Genomic DNA, 18651 nt, shown 5'->3' with positions numbered 1-18651 from the left:
CTGCCCCAGAACAGAGGTTTGGGGAGTATCTTGTCATACCAGAAGGCCTGTATGCACACAGGCCTGGCTCCGCCAGCGTGTTCCGAGTGCTGGTGGTAAATGAGGGGGAGATGCCTCTCCTGCTGAACGCCGGCCTCCCCGTGGCTGGGGAGCTGGTAAAGCCCGACATTCTGGAGGTCTCCGACAAGCCTCCCCCTCGCATCCATTCGTTCCAAGAGCCTGTTGAGCCCCCAGATATGCAGCAGCTGTGGGCAGCCCTTGAGATGGAGGAGAACGAATTTCTGCGCAAGGACCCCCTGCTCAAGAAGGAGGTCTGGACCCTGCTGTCAGAGTACAGGGATGTCTTCTCAAACTCTACCCCCGGCTGCACTGATGTAGTAGAGTTACAGCTGCGCCTCAAGCCAGGGACCCAGCCGATCCGCCAGAGATTTCGGGATCTGAACCCGCGGCAGGAGGCTGAGCTGGAAAAACAACTGGACACATGGTTGCAAGAAGGAGTCATAGAGCCTTCGGACTCAGCCTGGAGCAGCCCCCTGGTGCCTATCAAGAAGGACGGGAGCACCCGCTGGGCCGTCGACTACAGGGCCCTCAACAAGTGTCTTGAGCTGGACAGCTACCCCTTGCCCAGGATCCAGCAGCTGGTAGGACGAGCTGGGGGACACCGCGTCTACAGTGCATTAGACGCGGTGGCTGCGTACTACACCATCCGAGTGTCCGAGGACAGCCGGCCCTGCACCGCCTTCACCACCCCCAGAGGCTTGTACCAATGGAAAAGGATGCCCTTTGGCCTAGCTACCGCACCATCTGTCTACTCTAGATTTATTGCAGGGGTCCTGAACCCATTGGGCACGGCCAACCTCCAGTCATATCTTGATGACGTCCTGACCTTTCACCAAGACACCTGGGCCCACCTGGCTAGGCTCCGGGAGGTCTTGGAAGCCCACCGCAGGGGAGGAATCCGCCTCAAGCCAGCCAAGACCAAGCTGTTCCGAGCCAAAGTAGACTATCTGGGCCACACCCTCAGCCGTGAGGGGATAGCCATGCAAGAGGATTATATTGACCGCATCCTTGACTGGCCGGCCCCCATCACCCCCAAGGACCTGCTGGCGCTCCTGGGGTTCTTTGGCTACTACCGCTTGTTCATCCCCAAGTATGCCGACCTCACCTACGAGATGAATCGGCAGAAAACGGCCAAGACACTGACCTGGACAGCCGAGATGGAAGCCCAGCTGGTACAGCTCAAGGACAAGTTTCGCCAAGCCCCCATCCGAGCGCCACCCAGGTTTGACTTACCAGCCGTGTTCCAGCTCACCACAGACTTCAGCAGCCGTGCCATCTCTGCCATACTCAGCCAATGCCAGGACGGCAAGGAGAGGCTCATTGCCGCCGTGGGGCGCAAGACAACCGATCCTGAGACTCGCTACCCGTCCTGGAAGGGAGAGATGGCCGCCATCATGTATGGAATTCGGAAATTTCACGGCATCTTGTCCTACCGTAGTTTCCAGATCAACACTGATTCCTCAGCCTTGCTACAGATGAAGTCACTGAACACATCCACAGGGATGGTGGCCCGCTGGCAGGAGGAGCTAGCGGCCCTAGATTTCACTGTCTGCCATCGTCCTGGCACCCAGAACACCAATGCTGACGCCCTCAGCCGCCGGGAGGATGATAATATGCCGACAGCCACCGCCGAAGAATTAGCAGAACAGGCTGAATACCTCCACACCCTTTGCCAGCTAGGGGAGCCCGCAGCTGGCAGACCCTCCGCAGCACGGCTGGATCCGGCCCGAGTCTTAGAAGCACAGACCCAGGATCCCATCCTGCTCCGTGTCCGCCAGTGGGTGGCAGACGGAAAGGCCCCAACTAAGGCTGAGCTACGAGGCAAGGACCGGAACGAGCAGCAGTATGCCAGCCGCTTCGCAGCCCTGGGACTCGACGAGCATGGCTGCCTCACCACCACCGACCAGACCCTGACAGGGGAGAGGACAAGATACCTGCTGCCTTCGGCCCTCCAGCAGGACGCGTTCTTCCTGGCCCATGGAGCCCCCATGGCTGGGCACTTTGGGATGGACGCCACTATTGCCCGCGTTGCCATGCATTTCTGGTGGCCCAACCTGTCCCGTGACGTCCGCCTGATGGTTCAGACTTGCCCTGAGTGTGTACAGAAGGTCACCAAGGAGAGGCTGAAGTTAGGAATACACGTGCCCTCCCGACAGGGGTATCCACAGCAAGTCCTGTTCATTGACCTGGTGGGGCCCCTACCAGAGACGCCAGCCGGGAACCGCTACATCCTCACCTGTCAGGATGGGTTCAGCCGGTTTGTCAGCCTCTACGCCATCCCCAACAAGCGCACTCTCACGGTGGCTGAAACCCTACTGCACCGCCACCTGGCCACGTTCGGATGTCCCCTGAAGATCCACTCCGACAATGGGATGGAGTTCACTGGCCAGGTATTCAAGGAACTGGCCTCCTAGCTTGAGATTGGCCTGACACATCCACCGCCCTACAACCCGCAGTCCAACCGGGTGGAGAGGTTCCATTGGACGCTCAACACAGGCATGCGGCTGTTCCTGGATAGAGATGACAACTGGGAGCCACACTTGCCTGCCATCGCCTTCGCCTACAATACCAAGGCCTGCAGATCCACGGGCGTGACCCCTTTCCTGGCCTACTTTGGGAGAGAGGCCAAGCTCCCGGTGGACTTGGTACTCCGGCTGCCAGACACTGAATATGCCTCAGTCCCAGCCAACGTCCAAGCCCTCCTGCAACGATACCACGCCGTGTACGACGCAATCCAGCAGCGAGAGGAGGGAACCATCCGAAGGAGCGCGGCCGCTTACGAAGGCATGGCCAAGTACGAAGTTGGAGACCTGGTCTGGTATCTGGCCCCCCGCCTGGTGCCAGGGAAGTCAGCCAAGATTACCAAGAGGTGGACTGGCCCTTGGAAGGTAGTGAGACGGGCCATGGACGTCCATTACGTCATCAAACCTGCCTCTCCAACAGCCAAGATCTCAGAAATCACCGCGCATGTCGGCCGACTGCGCAAATACACAGGAGATGTCACTGCCCAGCAGATTCCAACAGACATCCAAGGCGACATGGACGGCGACGAGGACGCCACTGAGCTGCCAGCCGGAGCTGCGGCGTTGCCAGCTAGTGAACCAGGACAGTTTCCAGTGTACCAGCCGGCAGCCGCCGCCCCACAGCCTAGCGGCCAGGATCGTGACCCGGTAGAAGAGAACCTGCAGCACCAACCCAACGAACCACCGCTGGCGCCGCCAGCCCCAGAACCGCCTAGGGATGCAGTCTGGAACCCTAATGCTGACATGGAGCCCCTGCCTGCCAGCAGCGAGCCTACAGGAGAAGAAGCGGCCACTGAGATGGAAGTGGCGGCCCCAGAGGGTGAAGCTGAAGCGATGTGTCCCCTACAGATGACCGCCGTCCCCATCCGGGTAGGAGCTAAGAGGCCGAGCAACCTGGACAAGGCAGGCGCCCCCATGGAATTCTACGCGCCTTCTTCCATCGTTGTTCCCCCCTTGGGAGCCTCTAGAGTGAGCCTAGGCCTCCGTGTTCAGTTACCAGCCGAGACAGAGCTAGTCCTGCAAACAAGGCCAAACTTCCAACGACGGGGCCTGGCTGTCGCCAACCCTCAGCTGGAAGCCAACCGGGAGTTGACAATGCTGATATCCAACCACAGTCAGACCGAGCAGCGAGTGTCCCGCGGAGCCTGTATAGCCAGGGCTGTCCTGCACCGAGCTGTGCCCCAGGAAGATGTTGTCGTTCGCAGACAGAGGCTGCCGTATCCCCAGGTTCAAGGCCTGGTGGCTCGGGAGCCCCGCAGCCCTTGAAGGGGAGGTTGTGGTAATACGGCAGCAGACGGACGGGTAGTTTACAGAGTTGCTACGCAGTGGCTTATCAAGTCAAGCCTTCTGCACTAATCCTATTATATCACCATTCACCTCATGACCGCAGATGACCCCGTCGCGCAGCGGTCAGATTGGACTGGCTAAATAGGGGAGGGGCACGGACACTTAGCAACCCCGCGCCCCTCAGGCAACTATACAACCGGGAGATGGTGCCTTCCCTTTTACTACAGCTTACCCCACAGATGTCTACCGCCGCGGGCTACGCCCTTGTCTCCCACACCCCCTTCAAACCTAACTTATTGTTATAATCTATTTTGTATATATATAGTAACCACCCATTGTAAATGTATTCAGTTAAATATAATTTCTGTATGAGTAAATCCTGCTAGTTTGTTTTGGTAGAATACTTCAAGGCTAGGGGCTCGTTGGATTCGAACTCGCAACCGGTGAGCTGAAACGCTTCGGCTTACCACACTAATAAGCATTCAGTATATAATTTACTTGGTACGTCGGCCTAACAGTCATGCTACAATATATAAATATAGAATACACATTAAAGGTTTAGGAGAAGGGTGGGTCCCTTTGAATTCCAGAAAAGGATTAGAAGAAGGAGTAGGGGAGGGGTACATCCCCATGAAACCTCCCCTCCCACCCCCGAACTTTTTATTATTAATGCATTGCACATGCATATTTTTTCAGCAAGAAATTTCAGCCGTGTCTTGGACGGAACCCGCCACAATTCTGAATGAATTCTACAGGCGGCAACTTTGGCTGGCTCCCCCTCAGGTTAGGTAGTTGTTAGGAATCTTAAGGGATAAGTCAATTGTTGATAAATTGATATACATACATAATCAATGATTAATAATCAATGATACATAAATTAATCAAGGTATAAAATAATATTACACCTTGATTAGATGAAAATTCATTAAAGCTTTGGGTACCATTGTAATTGACTTTCAATTGTCCCCTACCTCCTCGACTTATGTACATAATTGCTAATAGCGCATCTATTCTGAAATTAACTTTGTCTGTAAATATGATTTTCTCAGCTGTTATTTAATTTAGAAATAGATAGCTGGAATTTTTGGTGAAGATTCCCTTTTTCTTAGTTTATAATTTACTTTCTATGTCGGATAGGCGTCAAAGATATGAATACTCATTTTAAGAAATGTTTTGTGAATTTATATGAATTATTGTTTCTCCTTCCTTTTCTCTTTATGAAACTGAACATCTGCTCTATAAATTACTTTGTCCGTTTGTCCAACCATTAACTGTTTGTACTTGGATACTAATGGAAGTTGTCATTCCTTCTTTTTTAGGTGTACGAGTTGTGTAGACTTCTAAATTTTGAAAACATACAAGAACTCAATGATTTTGCAAGAAACAGACAAAAAGAAGGTAAAATTATATCATTCTATTCCTTTTTTTAAATGTAACAGAATGTATTGTCTGTCTGCCTATCGATCCCTAGGACGTACAACATATAATTAAGTTCTAAAATTGTAGTATGTCCTTATTTAAACAATTTTGCAACAAATTTATAAACAATTTTGTTTAGACTCATAAAGTTCTGAATTATACAAATGACAATGTTAGCTTGTCCCACCATCTGATTTTAAAAGTTCTCTATTAAGACCAATCATGTTTTATTTAATATTAGGATGTATAAACTGGCTTCCTGTCCGTCTTCAGTGTGAGGATGGTCTCTTATCCCTTCTTCCTGGAGACTCAATGTAAGTTGGAGGGGAGGGGGTTATTCCTTCTTTCTGGAGATAATGTAAGTAAAGGGGAGGGTCATACCTTCTTCCTGGATACTCAATGTAAGTTAGGGGGGGGGGGGTATTCCTTCTTCCTAGAGACTCAATATAAATTAGAGGGGGGTGGGTTATCCCTTCTTCCGGGAGACTCTATGTAAGTTAGATAGGAGGGGGGAATTCGGTTTTCCATTCTTCCTGGAGACTCAATGTATGTCAGGAGGGAGGATCATACCTTCTCCATGGAGACTTGATGTAAGTTAGGGAGAGGGTCATACCTTATTTCTGGAGATTGTATGTAAGTTAGGGATTGGGGGACTCAATGCAAATAAGGGGAAGACTGAGACAATTAGGTATAATTTAGAAAATCAAATTAATGGACTTTTATTTCTTTTTTTTATCTATCTATCAGTCCATTTTATATTTATCTTTCTATTTAGTATTGATTCTTTATCTACCTATTCAATTATCTGTCTATATATTTATCCCTCTTTCTAGGTATCCGGAAAATCCAGATTATATTGGTTCTCCGGATAAGAAAAATTTAAATATCTACAAGGAAAGCTTTTCATCTGATTTAAAGGCTCGGCAGTTGCACTGCTGCGGCAGTTGTGCAAGTTATACACTTGTTGTACACTTGCGGCAATTGAGTGTTGAAAATAGATAATACAATGGATGATAATTTGATGTATGTATTGTACAATATCCCCAATGATGATAAAAGTTTACCCTTTTTTAGATTAAAGTTATTGGTTGAAAATTTTGGACACAACTAGTTTAAAACCGACCAATTACAATTCAATAAAAGTACCTAATGTTTTTCAGCCAACAAATGGGATAACGTGGGTAGCAGTTTAATTTACAGTCCAATATCTAATCCCTTCCTTATATATGAAAATTCGGGCATAGTTTTGGCAGGGAGGGAGGCGACATTGCTCTGAAAATCCGATTGGTATCAAACGTTTTATGAACAATTAATTTTCTTTAAAACATTGGGTACTTTTCACTATGTCTTGTTTAGTTGTCTTAAGCTAGACGTGTCCAAACTTTCCAACAAATTTTAATCTACAAAAGTGTAATTTTGTTAATTATTTCATCGTCCATTGTCTTATCCCTTTGGATTACTGTGACTTTTGTGTCAGATATAAATAGTATTACTGTTCTAGAAATCTAAAGTAACATAGGTAGAATGAAAAGAAAAGCTTTTCGGTTTTGTAGGGAACTATAAAGGACAGCGTTTTGAATTCCAACAATCTAAACAGACTCACTTTTAAGGTAATATTATTTTCAGTTTACCTGTAAAAAAAACGCTTAATATCCGCTGGATAGGAACCGGTTCTGGGAATACTGAAAAATCATGTATTTATGTATTTTTTGTCTATACACTAGCGGCTATGCCCCCAAGATGCCTCAAGGGGCACTTGAGAGCAGGGAAGGGGGACTCAATATCCTTCACTCTCAATTACATCCCTGCCTCTTATAGACAGACAGACAGACGCACACAGATGGTCAGAAAGACATCCTGTTACTTTTCTATATATAGGACACGTATCATTGTATTCCGAAAGTGAACATCCTCCCTCTCATGGACAGACACACACATACACACAGACATTCTGTTACTTTTCTATATATAGGACACGTATCATTGTATTCCGAAAGTGAACATTCTCCCTCTCATGGACAGACACACACATACACACAGACATTCTGTTACTTTTCTATATTTAGGACACGTATCATTGTATTCCGAAAGTGAACATCCTCGCCTCTCATGGACACGTCAACCCTGTGCAGTATCATCCTTTTCAGGTGATATTCAGGGATATTAGGGGATAAGACAATGGACGATAAATTGTTTACATCCTCAATGATGTTGAAAAAAATCACCAATACTGTAGATTAAACTTAATGGTTTTCAAAGTTTGGACATTAGGTACTAGTTTTACATTCAAAATTCAATTTATGTTTCTATGCCAATGAATGGAGAATATGTTATTGATCATAACACTTTTGGCACTATTGTATTTAAGAGTTTAATGTCCTCTTCCACCCTGGGTATTTTACGTAACATGGATTACAACATCCGCAAAAGTAGGAAAGGTAACAAAATTAATGGACAAGCGCAAAGCTAAACTTGGGTATCCTGTCTTCGTCCTTCTGTGCATTTTGTAAGATTGGATTTACATGGAGAAACGTACACCACTCCATGGTTCCTAACAAAAAAAGTTAATAACTAGATGATATATTCTTGTACATCCCCATTCCCCAACAATGATAAACAAACCTACCCATTCCGGAGACTGAGATTGGACAGTAGTTATAAGATAAGGTGATTATCAGAATTGGGATTCCTAGAACAACTCGGGTTCTAAATGAGTTAGGTTTTTTATCAGGGAGGGAGGGAACATTGGACTGTTAATTACACTGGTACCTAAAGTTTAAAAATCACGTTTTCTTATTCGTTGGCTTAAATACTTTAGGTACTTTTATTAAGTTTTTTATTGTTGTTTTCTGTAAGTTGAGTGTCCAAACACTTTATCGCTACTTATTGTTTTTTTCATCCTTGTTTTTTTTTACTAGGATGAAATGTAATTGATTCTAACCTACCTGCCATCGGATCTTAAGGGAAAAGGCAATGAATGATAAATTTATACTAACATGTATACTAGTTCTTATATTTTTGTAAGCCAACGAATTATAAAAATTAGCTACCAGTGTAATTTATATCTTAAGCATCGTATTACAGACAATTTTCCACGAATGTTAAAATAAAAATCATAAAATTAATACAAGTTTTGATAGCCCGGTCCATTGGGGTAGACTAAACAGGTTTTAATCTTTTTTATTTTAATATCCGCGGAAAGCTGTCAATAATTTGATGCGATAAATAACTATTCCAATGTCCCCTCCTTCCCCCTCTCCAACAAATACAAGAATAGTAAAATGTTTGGGTATAGTCCCTTTCGTGACAACGCCTCTTAATGGGCATTTCGTCTTAGCATTTCTCCTATTTCTAGCCCCTGCGGGACAATTACCTAACCTAACTTAACATAACCTTAAATAAATAACCTATAAAAAGCTACAGTGAAAATACGACGAAACGCCCCTTAATAGGCGTTGTCATGCAAATGTTTTTCATAGCATTATGGACTGAATGACGGACAGACAAAGTGAATCATAGAGTAGCTATTAAAATTTGTTAAATGCTGAATAGTGCCTTATTATTTCTAGTCTTATTAAAATTTAAATTGTTATATTTTTATGTTTATAGAAATAAAATTTATGATGTAAAAACGCTGATTGTTTTTGTTTATAAGCTTTTCTAAATTTTTATCGGTCATTCCGCGGAATTCCGTCCTTTCTATAACGGATAATTCTTATACTTAATTTAGGCATGATAGAATTGTCCTATTGATTTAAAACTTTTCATGTTGATTCCATTTTCACTGTTAAGTGATGTACGATTCAAAAAGCGTAGCTATTCTTTAAACATTACCAGTAATTACAGTATGTTCATTTAAACAGCAAAATTTTGAGTTTTTGATTCCTAGGACAATTTGACATAATTTGAAAGGAAAGCATCTTTATAATTAAGTTTTTAGATATATGTATTTCTGTATTTGAATAATTTTCAATTGATTGAAACACACTTTTCGTTACAACTTCTAAATAATGTTGAATATTAAGTGTTTGGTTGTCCGTCCAGCATATATTTTGAGCTGTGCTTTTATGGATGATGTAATCTTTGTTTATAAGGCCATACTATAACGGTCACTAAGTATGTTTGTCTTTTGAACTACCCTTTTATAAAAGGCTATTAATGGTCTTTCATCATTTGTATGTGACCCTGATTTTCTGAAGTTAGGATTCAGATGCACACTGTTGTAAGTGAGAATCCTTTGGCCAATCATTTGTTTGTAAGCTTCGCGCACAGCTGAGTGTTATTGTATGTATATTGCATTACAAGCTCAATTGCTATTCTCGTGGAAGCTACTCAAATACATATAGATGGTAATGATAAAAGCATAAATTGCAGGGATCTTAAGGGATAAGACATAGAACGTTAAATTGATATACAGCACTAATATTTTAAGCACAATCTTAGATTAAAATTATTGGTGTAAAAGTGTAAACTAAATTTTTATCAACCAATTCAGTTGAAGAGAACTTAAAGATTCTAGGCAAACGAGAAAGTGCTTTTAAACTTTGGATACCTGGATCATATTAAATTGACCTCTGATTTTGTTACCCAATGGCTATTTCTATTATTGATGTACTGCCTAGCTGTACGTACATCTGTCTGTGATGCCTGACATAGCAGCTGTAGGAACAATTTTTTTTATTTTATGAAGCGGTGTTGAGTCGAGATTCCAAACTTTTCAACCAATAATTTTAATTTACACAGGGAAGAGAGTAATATGTTTATAATTATTGATTATTTTTTTTTAACCTGCGAAAGTGGCTAAACACGTTGCGCATCCGCGCGTCGTGTCGAGAAGAGGATATGTTTGTATCTCGGTCCTTGGACCAAAACAGGCGCAACTGATTACCATGCACAGTTAGGACTTCTCAGACAAAGGTCGTGCACTCAAAGGGTTGGCTGTCTTATGGGTGGCGATTGAGCGCGTTACATTGCAATTTAAAATGCAGAGTATGTTCAAAGGTGACGTGGAGAGAACTAGTACCCGAAGCGTCACCAGGCCCCTAGAGTCAATATCAATTAATTTTCCATGGTCTTATACCTTAAAATCCTCTTACTACTAGATGGAGAAATTCAAGTTTCCCGTTGAAGGATTTGATTGCTATTTCTGTGATAAAGAACAAATCAGGTATGAGCTTTAGGAATAAGACAATAGGCACTGGGTTAGGGAAATGTGATTCTGACAAACAATTCTAAGTGAAAATTTTCCCTCAACCCCCTTCCCTTTTTTCTCCCCCCTTCTTACCCACTTCCCTTTTAGTTACACCAAAAAAAACAAGTTTTACTCCAACAAAACATTTAATTTTCGACAATTTCAAGTGGAATTAATTGGCTGTATAGCAGCCCCTGGACAATGGGTAATTTTTGTTGCGAAGATTCCCTAAAAAATCAAAGAGCATCTACTAAATGTCTTTAACTAGTGCATAAGCCCCTAGAGACTCCTAGGGGCACTTAAAATGGAGGGGGGGGGGGAGTATTTGTTAATCCTTAGAGAAGCCACTCTTGTCTGTCATTAACGCTATGGGGGAAATGGGAATTTCTCGCCTGCTATTTAAGATATACCGTTGAAATTTATGGTAGATTTCCTGTACAAATGAGCATTCGGTATATGAAGTATTTGGTCCGTCGGTCTGTCGATCAGTCATGCTCTAAAAGACAAAATATTTTTTTCTTAATACAGGTTTCGTGATTTATTTAGGTTTTGTTATTCTCAGCAGGACAAATTAGTTTGGACCGGAAGATTTAATGACAAGGAAAGATTTCATTTTAAAACAATTCTTTTATTTAATTTGGGCATGTTAGAATAGTACTACCGAATTAAAACTTGGCATGTTGATTTCTGTAATAGTTAGGTATAATTGAGAAAGCGTAGCTACTCCATAAATATTACCAGAAAATTTTAATATTCATCATAAACATGTTGATTTTTTACCCTTTTTTTCATCGCCATATTTTATATAATACAATAATCCTATTCATTTGATTTTAAGTCCCTTTATAATGAACGAATCTTCTGTATAATGTGCAGATTTACACAGATTTTTCCCTTTACTTTGAAGTATTATTAACATTAAATTTGTTCGTTTGTATGTCTGATTTGTTGAGCTTCGCTTTGTATTAACAATTCTATAATTAAACTTCCAAAAATCATTTAAATATCACTCTAGGATTGCCAATACAAGTTTGTAAAAAGCTTCCTAAATACATTTTATTTTAATAAGGATATCAACATCCTTAAGTAGCGAAGCACAAAAAATCTGGATGGACAAAGTAAGTCAAAGAGTAGATGTTCAGTTGTCATAGATAATCTCAAAATCTTATAAAAGCCATTTATATCATTTTAAGCATGACTGACGGACCAAGTAATTTATAAACTGAGCTGGATCTTTAAATCATTTTAGTGGTGAGCCAGATCGGAGTGAGCCGAATTTCAGCCAATCACAGCGCGGCATTTAATAAAATTCTGTGCTGTCATTGGTGGAAAGTTGGCTCACTCCGATCTGGCTCACCACTAAAATGATTTAAAGATCCAGCTCTGTATTTTTAATCAATGCTTAATGGTATAGAGAATCTTTACCAAAACTTCTAGCTGTCTATCATAAATTGCAGCCGAGAAATTCCATTTCCCCTATAGCATTTTTGAATGACAAGAGTAGCTGTGCTAATGAAAATTAAAATGAAAATCTTGCAGGATCTGAAGAAAATGAGGAATAAAGATTTCAGTCATCTGGGCAAAAATACAAAGTTCTGAAAATTACCTTCATGCCTACTCTAGAAAAAAAAGTTTGACCAGGAGAACCATATTGGTCCATCGGTTAGCAAGATCTTAAGCAACAGACAGACATCCTGATAATTATGTGTATATAAACAATCTCATAAAAATTTACATTGTAGAACATTATTAAAAGGTTTGTGTATAAGAAATATATTTTTTGATATTTTATATTTAGCGATTTTATTTTGTAATAAATAATAATGATAAGTGTATTTTTCTGTATTTTAAGCTTTTCTATAAATTTAATTCCACTTGTGAATCAACATATTGCTATAAAACTTGTTTTATTTGTAATTTAAACCATAAATGGAACATGAACAAGATATTTATGTCTAGCAATTACGAAAGCGAAGCTTTACTACAATTAGGAACGGTCCCTTCATAACTGATAGCTTTTTATTGTTCATTTAGAATTGTTAAGACTTGTCTAGTCTATCGATTTCAAACTTGGCAATTTGATTCTTGTAAATTTAACAAGGATGACAACATCCATAAAAGCGAAGATCTGAAACGGTAGGATAAAAGGAACATTAACACTAGTAGAGTGTCAGAACTGAAAAATCAGAACATAAATGTATAAATGTCGAATCAAAATTGTAAGCAAAGGACCACCCTCAACGTCACAAAAAATGGTTTTTGATATTATAGCTCCCATAGGGCCTATATGAAAAATTAAAGACCATTTTTCCATACAATTTGGGGTCGGAGATTCCGAATCTGGCATCCATTTTTATGTAGCTGACCTCCTTCATGCCGAAAAACGGCGCCAAAGTTGACTACCCTTCGAAAAATCCGCGAATGACAATTTTAGCAAAATAAAAATCTACCAAATTATTTTAATCATAAGATAGATAGATAGTTAGATTTAAATAAATATAATTATAGTGAGAGAGAAAAGGGGAAAGAAAAAAAGAGAGGGAGAATGAAAAGGGGAAAGAACGAGAGAGAGAGAGAGAGAGGTAGAGAGAAAAGGAGAAAGAAAGAGAGAGGAGAGAGAAAAGAGAAATAAAGACAAAGAGAGCGGGAGATAGAGAGAGAGAAAATGAGAAAGAGGGAGAGAGGGAGAGAGAGAAAAGGAGAAAAAGAGAGAGATAAAGGGATATAGAAAGGAAGAGGGAGAAAGAGAGAGAAAAGGAGGAAGAAAGAGAGAGAGTAAGAGAGAAATAAAGAGAGAAACAGAGAGAGAAAAAGAGAGAAGGAGAGAGAAGAAGAGAGAGGAGAGAGGAAGAGAAATTGAGGGAGATAGAATGAAAGTGAGAGAAATAGAATGAAAGAGAGAGAGAGAGCGAATGAGAGAAAAAGAGAAAGTGAAAAAAAAGATAAGGTAAGAAACACATAGAGAGAGAGTATAGGAGAAAGAGAGAGAGAGAGAGAGAGAGCGAGAGAGATAGACAGAGAGAGAGAAAGCGAGTAAAGGAGAAAGAAAGATAAGGAAATAGAAAGAGAGATAAGGAAAGAGAGAGAATGAAAGTGAGAGAGAGAGAGCAGATAGGAGAAAAAGAGATAGAGAGAAAAAAAAATACATAAAGTGAGAGAGAGAGAGAGTGAGATAGATAAAGAAAAAAAAGAAAGAGAGAAAGAGAAGGAAAGAGAGATAATGCGATGGAGAGAAAAAGAATATTATATATATATAGAGAGAGAGAGAAAAAAAAGAGATAATACTAGGGAGAGAAAGAGAATAAATAAAACGTAACAAAAAGATCAAATAAAAGGGATCTAGAGGGATAAGACAATGGCTAATACATTGAAATACATTCCCAATGATAATAAACTTCTGTAGATTACAATCAGTGGTTGTAACGTTTTTTACACCAACTGTTGCATGCGGATAACTATCCTATTAATCGGACTTTTGAATAATAATGTCTATGACAACAAAGTACAATATCATAAGCGAGGAAACTTCATAATTAAGTCTTAAAATTGAACGTAAGTATTTACGCAATTTTGCAACAAAAACAAGGACTATCTTGTTTACACTTATTTGTTTACAAGTTCTAACACTCTACATGTTAATGTTAATGTTAATGGTTAATGTTCGTCTGTCCTTCCTTCTGATTTTAGAGCTGCACTTTTAGGGATGTCATACTTTTTTGAAGCAAAGCCACTCTATAATTCACTTTGTTTGTCCGTCAGTCCGTAACGCTATGGGGGAAACATGATTTTCTCGGCTCCTATTCAAGATAGACAGCTGAAATTTTTAGTGAAGATTCCTATGACACATACCCATCTAATCTATACATTGTTTTGTCCACCTGTCTGTTACATTCTACATATTTTCACCAAGTTTTATTAAGATTTGTTTATTAATTGGGGTGCTAGATCGATTTCTAGAATTTTAGATTTTCATGAATTTCTCCATTCCTATTCATGATTAACTTAAGTTATAAACACAAAAATATCACTGAATTGACAAACAGACAAAGTGAGTTATGGGGCAGATGTTCAGTTCTTTAAAAATTAAAAATTAAAGTAAATCACGAAACCTTAAAAAATAATGTTTGCTTTATAGTATAACCGACAGATAGACGGACAAAACAATGTATTGATTATATGCCATTAAAATCTTCACTTTAGATGTCTATCTTCAATAGGAGCCGAGAAAATTATTTCCCATGGCGTTAAGGAATGACGGACAGACAGACAGAAAAAGTTTAAAGAACCTGAATCGATATACCCAGCCATACTTGTTGACATTCTATATATATGCAAGAGTTTATATTCACTTAACCCTTAACAGTCGGACCCCTTGCCGCACCTACCCCTATTATCTCAGTTCCTATTAGAGCTAGAGGGCTAATTTTTTTTGTCCTAGTCCCCTGTTTGATAATGAATTTCCGACCTCAAGTAAGTCAAAGTCAATTTTCGCTTCTTTTCTTATTTTTGAAGCTAGAAAATTTTTATCTTTATGTTAATTTATAATAGAAATATCAAAATATAAATTTCAGCGGCCGGAGCTGTACATGGCAACTGCCAGCCGCCACAGTCGGCGGTCGGCGGGAAAACGGCGGCGGATCTTAATGAAATTTTAATACGTTATGAAGACATGTAAGAAAAGCTTAAGATTTAAAGTCTCTAAGTCAAAAATTAAGGCCACACGAGCCTTTCAAAGATTTCTGGAGACCTGGAGGATCAGGACCTGCAGGATCATACCTGGAACCTGAAATCGACTTGAACACCTTTAAATAATATGAGGATGTACTACTAGAGGATATTTTAGTATTTTGGTAAGATAAAATGCTTTGTTTAAGTAAAAAAAAACATTTTTGCTCTTTACCTGGATGACCCTGCCAGGTTTCCTGGCATCCTGTGCCCGCCAGAATGGAGATATTAAAAAAATCAACTCTCAGTTATGTGTCATACCCATACTCAAAAAGTCACGCAGTTTGGGCTCTTTATCTTTCACACACAGAAAATGAGATAGAAAAAACTGGAGGGGGGGGGGGGGTCGTTCAACGCCCTCCCCCCCCCCCCCACGGACCGTAAAGGGTTAAATAAAAGCAGGTGTGGCCAACATAATATTGTCATTTATATCATTAAAACTACATATTCATGTTTACATGTTTACAAGATAACAACATATTTTTTTGGAGGGAAGCTACTCTACAATTCCAAATGTCTGTCCGTCCGTCTGTCTGTCCATCCGACATGAAGTGATTTTTTCGGCTTTTCAAGATTTTGTTTGTTATTATTACTTGTAATCATCAGATCGCTAACTATTTTTTTCTTATACAAAACTCCCCAACCCAATGAAGAAAATAAGATATAGTTCTTTAATTTATGTCAACAGTAAGTGGGTTAAATTAAGCAATATTTTTGTCCTATTAAAAAAACACCTAGTAACAACATATTAACAGATATGGTTCTAGAATAAATGACCTCCAACCCCCAATTAAAAAAAAAATTCTATTAAAAACTTAATTTATAACAGGGGGTGATCGACTTCAATCCTCCATCCACCTCAAGTGCCCCCAGATGCATAGGGGCGTAGTAGCTAGTATTTTCTATTATATAAGTAGTAAGGTTACTTGTCTGTAGCGAAGGATCTCGCTAACCGCTTGGTTGGTTGGTTAGCCTCCAGAGGACGTTCACACGTATCTGCTAATGCACATGTATCAGTTACATATATTTTGTTGTAGTTAATTCAGGTAGAACCCTCGTCAAGATTAAGAAAGTCTGCAGCCTGTTTTGGCTTTGTCCACAATGATAATACGTCCAATGTAGTTGGATTGTCAGGGCAGTTAAAAAGATGTCTTGTGTCATGGGGTGAGTTTTTGCAGCTGGGGCATTTGTCATCAATGTTTTCGTCAATTTTGTGTAAATAAGAGTTAAGTTTGCGGCTGAAGCCAGATCTCAGCTGGGAGAGTTGTGATCTGACATGTCTGGGGAGAGTCATTTCTTCTTTGTTTATGTCAGGGGGGGTATGTCCAAGTACCCTGTTGGGGGGAAGGTTCTCAAGTACATTTTTTACTTCTGATGTATGAATTTCCTTGAGTTTGGCCTTCTTGTTATCTGCATTTATAGGTAGGTATTTGCGAATGCAGTTTCTAAATTTCTGTATGGTTGGTTTAAGATGGTTTCTGGCTGGTAAAGGCTTGGAAATGTGTTTAGAGCCAGGATGGTCAGGTTGATGGCATGTTAATAGGTACTGTTTAGATTTCATTATACAGTGTTCTTTGATTGGAAGAATCTTAGTTTCTTGGTGGATATGATGTTCAGAGGCCATCTTTAAGTTACCAGTTACCACCTTAAGAGCTTGATTTTGAGATCTTTGAAGCTTTTTCCAGCTGGCATCTGATATGATAGGGGTCCAGATAGGACAAGCATATTCTAGGCCACTTCTAGCAATAGCTTTGTAGGTCATGGACATCGTTTCTTTGTCCTGACCCCAGTCAGATCCGCACAAACTTTTTAGCATATTGATCTTAGTGTTGGCTGAATTGGTAACATTTTGAATGTGCGTGGAAAAGGTGTACATTGTGTCATGGGTGACCCCTAGTAGTTTAGGATGATGTTCGAGTGGGACATGAATGTTATTAATCATGACCATGGGGTGGATTTTGAACTCTTTGGTGTCAGGTGTAAAAAGAGTTACAGTTGATTTTTCAGGTGACACAACTAGCTCTCGTTCATTTAGAAATTCTATGACTTTGGGAACATAGTCATTGATTGACTTTGTAAGATCATCAATGTTCAGGCCTGTGGCGTAGATAGAGATGTCATCTGCATACTGGACGATCTGAACATTGTCTGGAGGGTTTGGGAGGTTGCGCAGGTAAAAGTTAAAGAGAATGGGTGATGTTACTGCTCCCTGGGGAACTCCAGCTCTTACATTCCTGCTTTTAGATGTTGTGTTCCTGAAGTTAACCTTGGATTGCCTACCTTTCAGGTAACAGCAAAACCATCTTTTCAGGAATCCAGGCAGGGGTGATTGTCCCAAGTCTTTCAGAAGCTTGTCATGTGAGACCATGTCGAAGGCCTTGCTGAGGTCGATCTGAAGAAGGACCGTTCTGTCTGGTGGTCTCCCTTTACTGAAACCATTGGCAACTTGGTCATTAAAGTCATTGAGGGCAGAGACAGTGGAATGATTCTTTCGAAATCCATGTTGGAAAACAGGAATTTGAAGAGAATCTGAAAGAGTAGGGAGAAGCAAACGTTCCAGGATTTTTATTGCTGGACAAAGGAGGGAGACTGGACGATAGGAATTGGAGTCTTGAGGATCTTTACCAGGTTTAAGGAGTGGGATAATGACCGAAGTTTTCCAAATGTCAGGTATGATGCTTGAAGCAAGTGATAGATTAAATATCTTAGTAAGATATTCCAATCCATTAGGCCCAAGATGTTTAAGGTGCAGGTTGGAGATATTATCAGGTCCTGCAGCCTTGGATGCTTTACAAGCTTTAATAGCTTCTGCTGTCTGAGAAGGGGTGAAAGAGGATGGGTTCTCCAAGCTGTTCTTTTTAATGTCTTTGGAGATGCTACGTGATGTTTTAGAGCTTTTGTGTTTCACAATGGAGGTATATTGTTTGTTGAAACTGTTGGCTATACTTAAAGAGGATGTTAGATATTTGCCCTTGAATCTGATTGCTTGGTTGGTGTTGTTGTTGCCATTTTTTCCATTAAGGTTCTTGATTAATTTGAACAGTTTGGAGGAGCAGCTACTAGTTATCTCATTTACCTTTTCTCTCCATTTACATTTCCGATGTTCGTTTATCTCTTGAAGGATCTCGCGATTTAGAGTCTGGATAATTGGAGAGTCTGGGTTTGAGGCTCTTAAAGTGTCTCTTTCTTTAATTTTGTTTGTTGTCGTGGTAGGTATTTCTGGTATAATGTCTTTAATCCGGCCTCCAGGAATAGTTTTCTTGGAGACTTGGTTTATTATTTTCCTGAACTTTTTCTCAGCGGTATGGACATTTGATGGTTCTGGGAGTCTTGCGAACCTTTCTTCTGTGATTTTATTGAATTTGTCCCAGTCAGCTTTTTTAAAGTTGACGTATTTCCTGAAATCACTTTTTATCTCTTGTATGTTCGTTTTAATTTTGATAATTA

The 18651-nt window shown here is 40.8% G+C and overlaps 2 protein-coding genes across 3 annotated transcripts in view; one reads left to right on the top strand and one right to left on the bottom strand.

Moving 5' to 3' along the window:
* The window catches only part of LOC145329357 (acyl-coenzyme A diphosphatase NUDT19-like), a 31000-nt gene extending 18711 nt beyond the window's left edge, over positions 1-12289 (top strand). Inside the window, exons 12-20 of one of the 2 annotated variants that reach the window (XM_080173429.1) lie at positions 4566-4652; positions 5189-5267; positions 5530-5602; positions 6122-6183; positions 6843-6898; positions 7355-7435; positions 10391-10455; positions 11026-11082; positions 12021-12289. In XM_080173429.1, the coding sequence (XP_080029555.1) occupies positions 4566-4652; positions 5189-5267; positions 5530-5602; positions 6122-6183; positions 6843-6898; positions 7355-7435; positions 10391-10455; positions 11026-11082; positions 12021-12078 (618 nt within the window). In that variant the 3' untranslated portion in view covers positions 12079-12289. Of the gene's footprint in view, positions 1-4565; positions 4653-5188; positions 5268-5529; positions 5603-6121; positions 6184-6842; positions 6899-7354; positions 7436-8206; positions 8443-10390; positions 10456-11025; positions 11083-12020 lie in introns of those variants that run through there. The other variant, XM_080173430.1, reaches the window with a different exon arrangement.
* The window catches only part of LOC145329363 (pyrroline-5-carboxylate reductase-like), a 400948-nt gene that overhangs the window by 51981 nt on the left and 330316 nt on the right, over positions 1-18651 (bottom strand). The gene's annotated exons all lie outside the window — the stretch shown is intronic.

The sequence above is a fragment of the Acartia tonsa genome, chromosome 10, assembly GCF_053477335.1.
Source record: "Acartia tonsa isolate MP-2025a chromosome 10, ASM5347733v1, whole genome shotgun sequence".
In the NCBI taxonomy this organism is placed as follows: Eukaryota; Metazoa; Arthropoda; class Copepoda; order Calanoida; family Acartiidae; genus Acartia; species Acartia tonsa.
The sequence above is the reverse complement of the archived record's forward strand: the minus strand, read 5'-3'. Positions and strand labels throughout refer to the sequence as shown.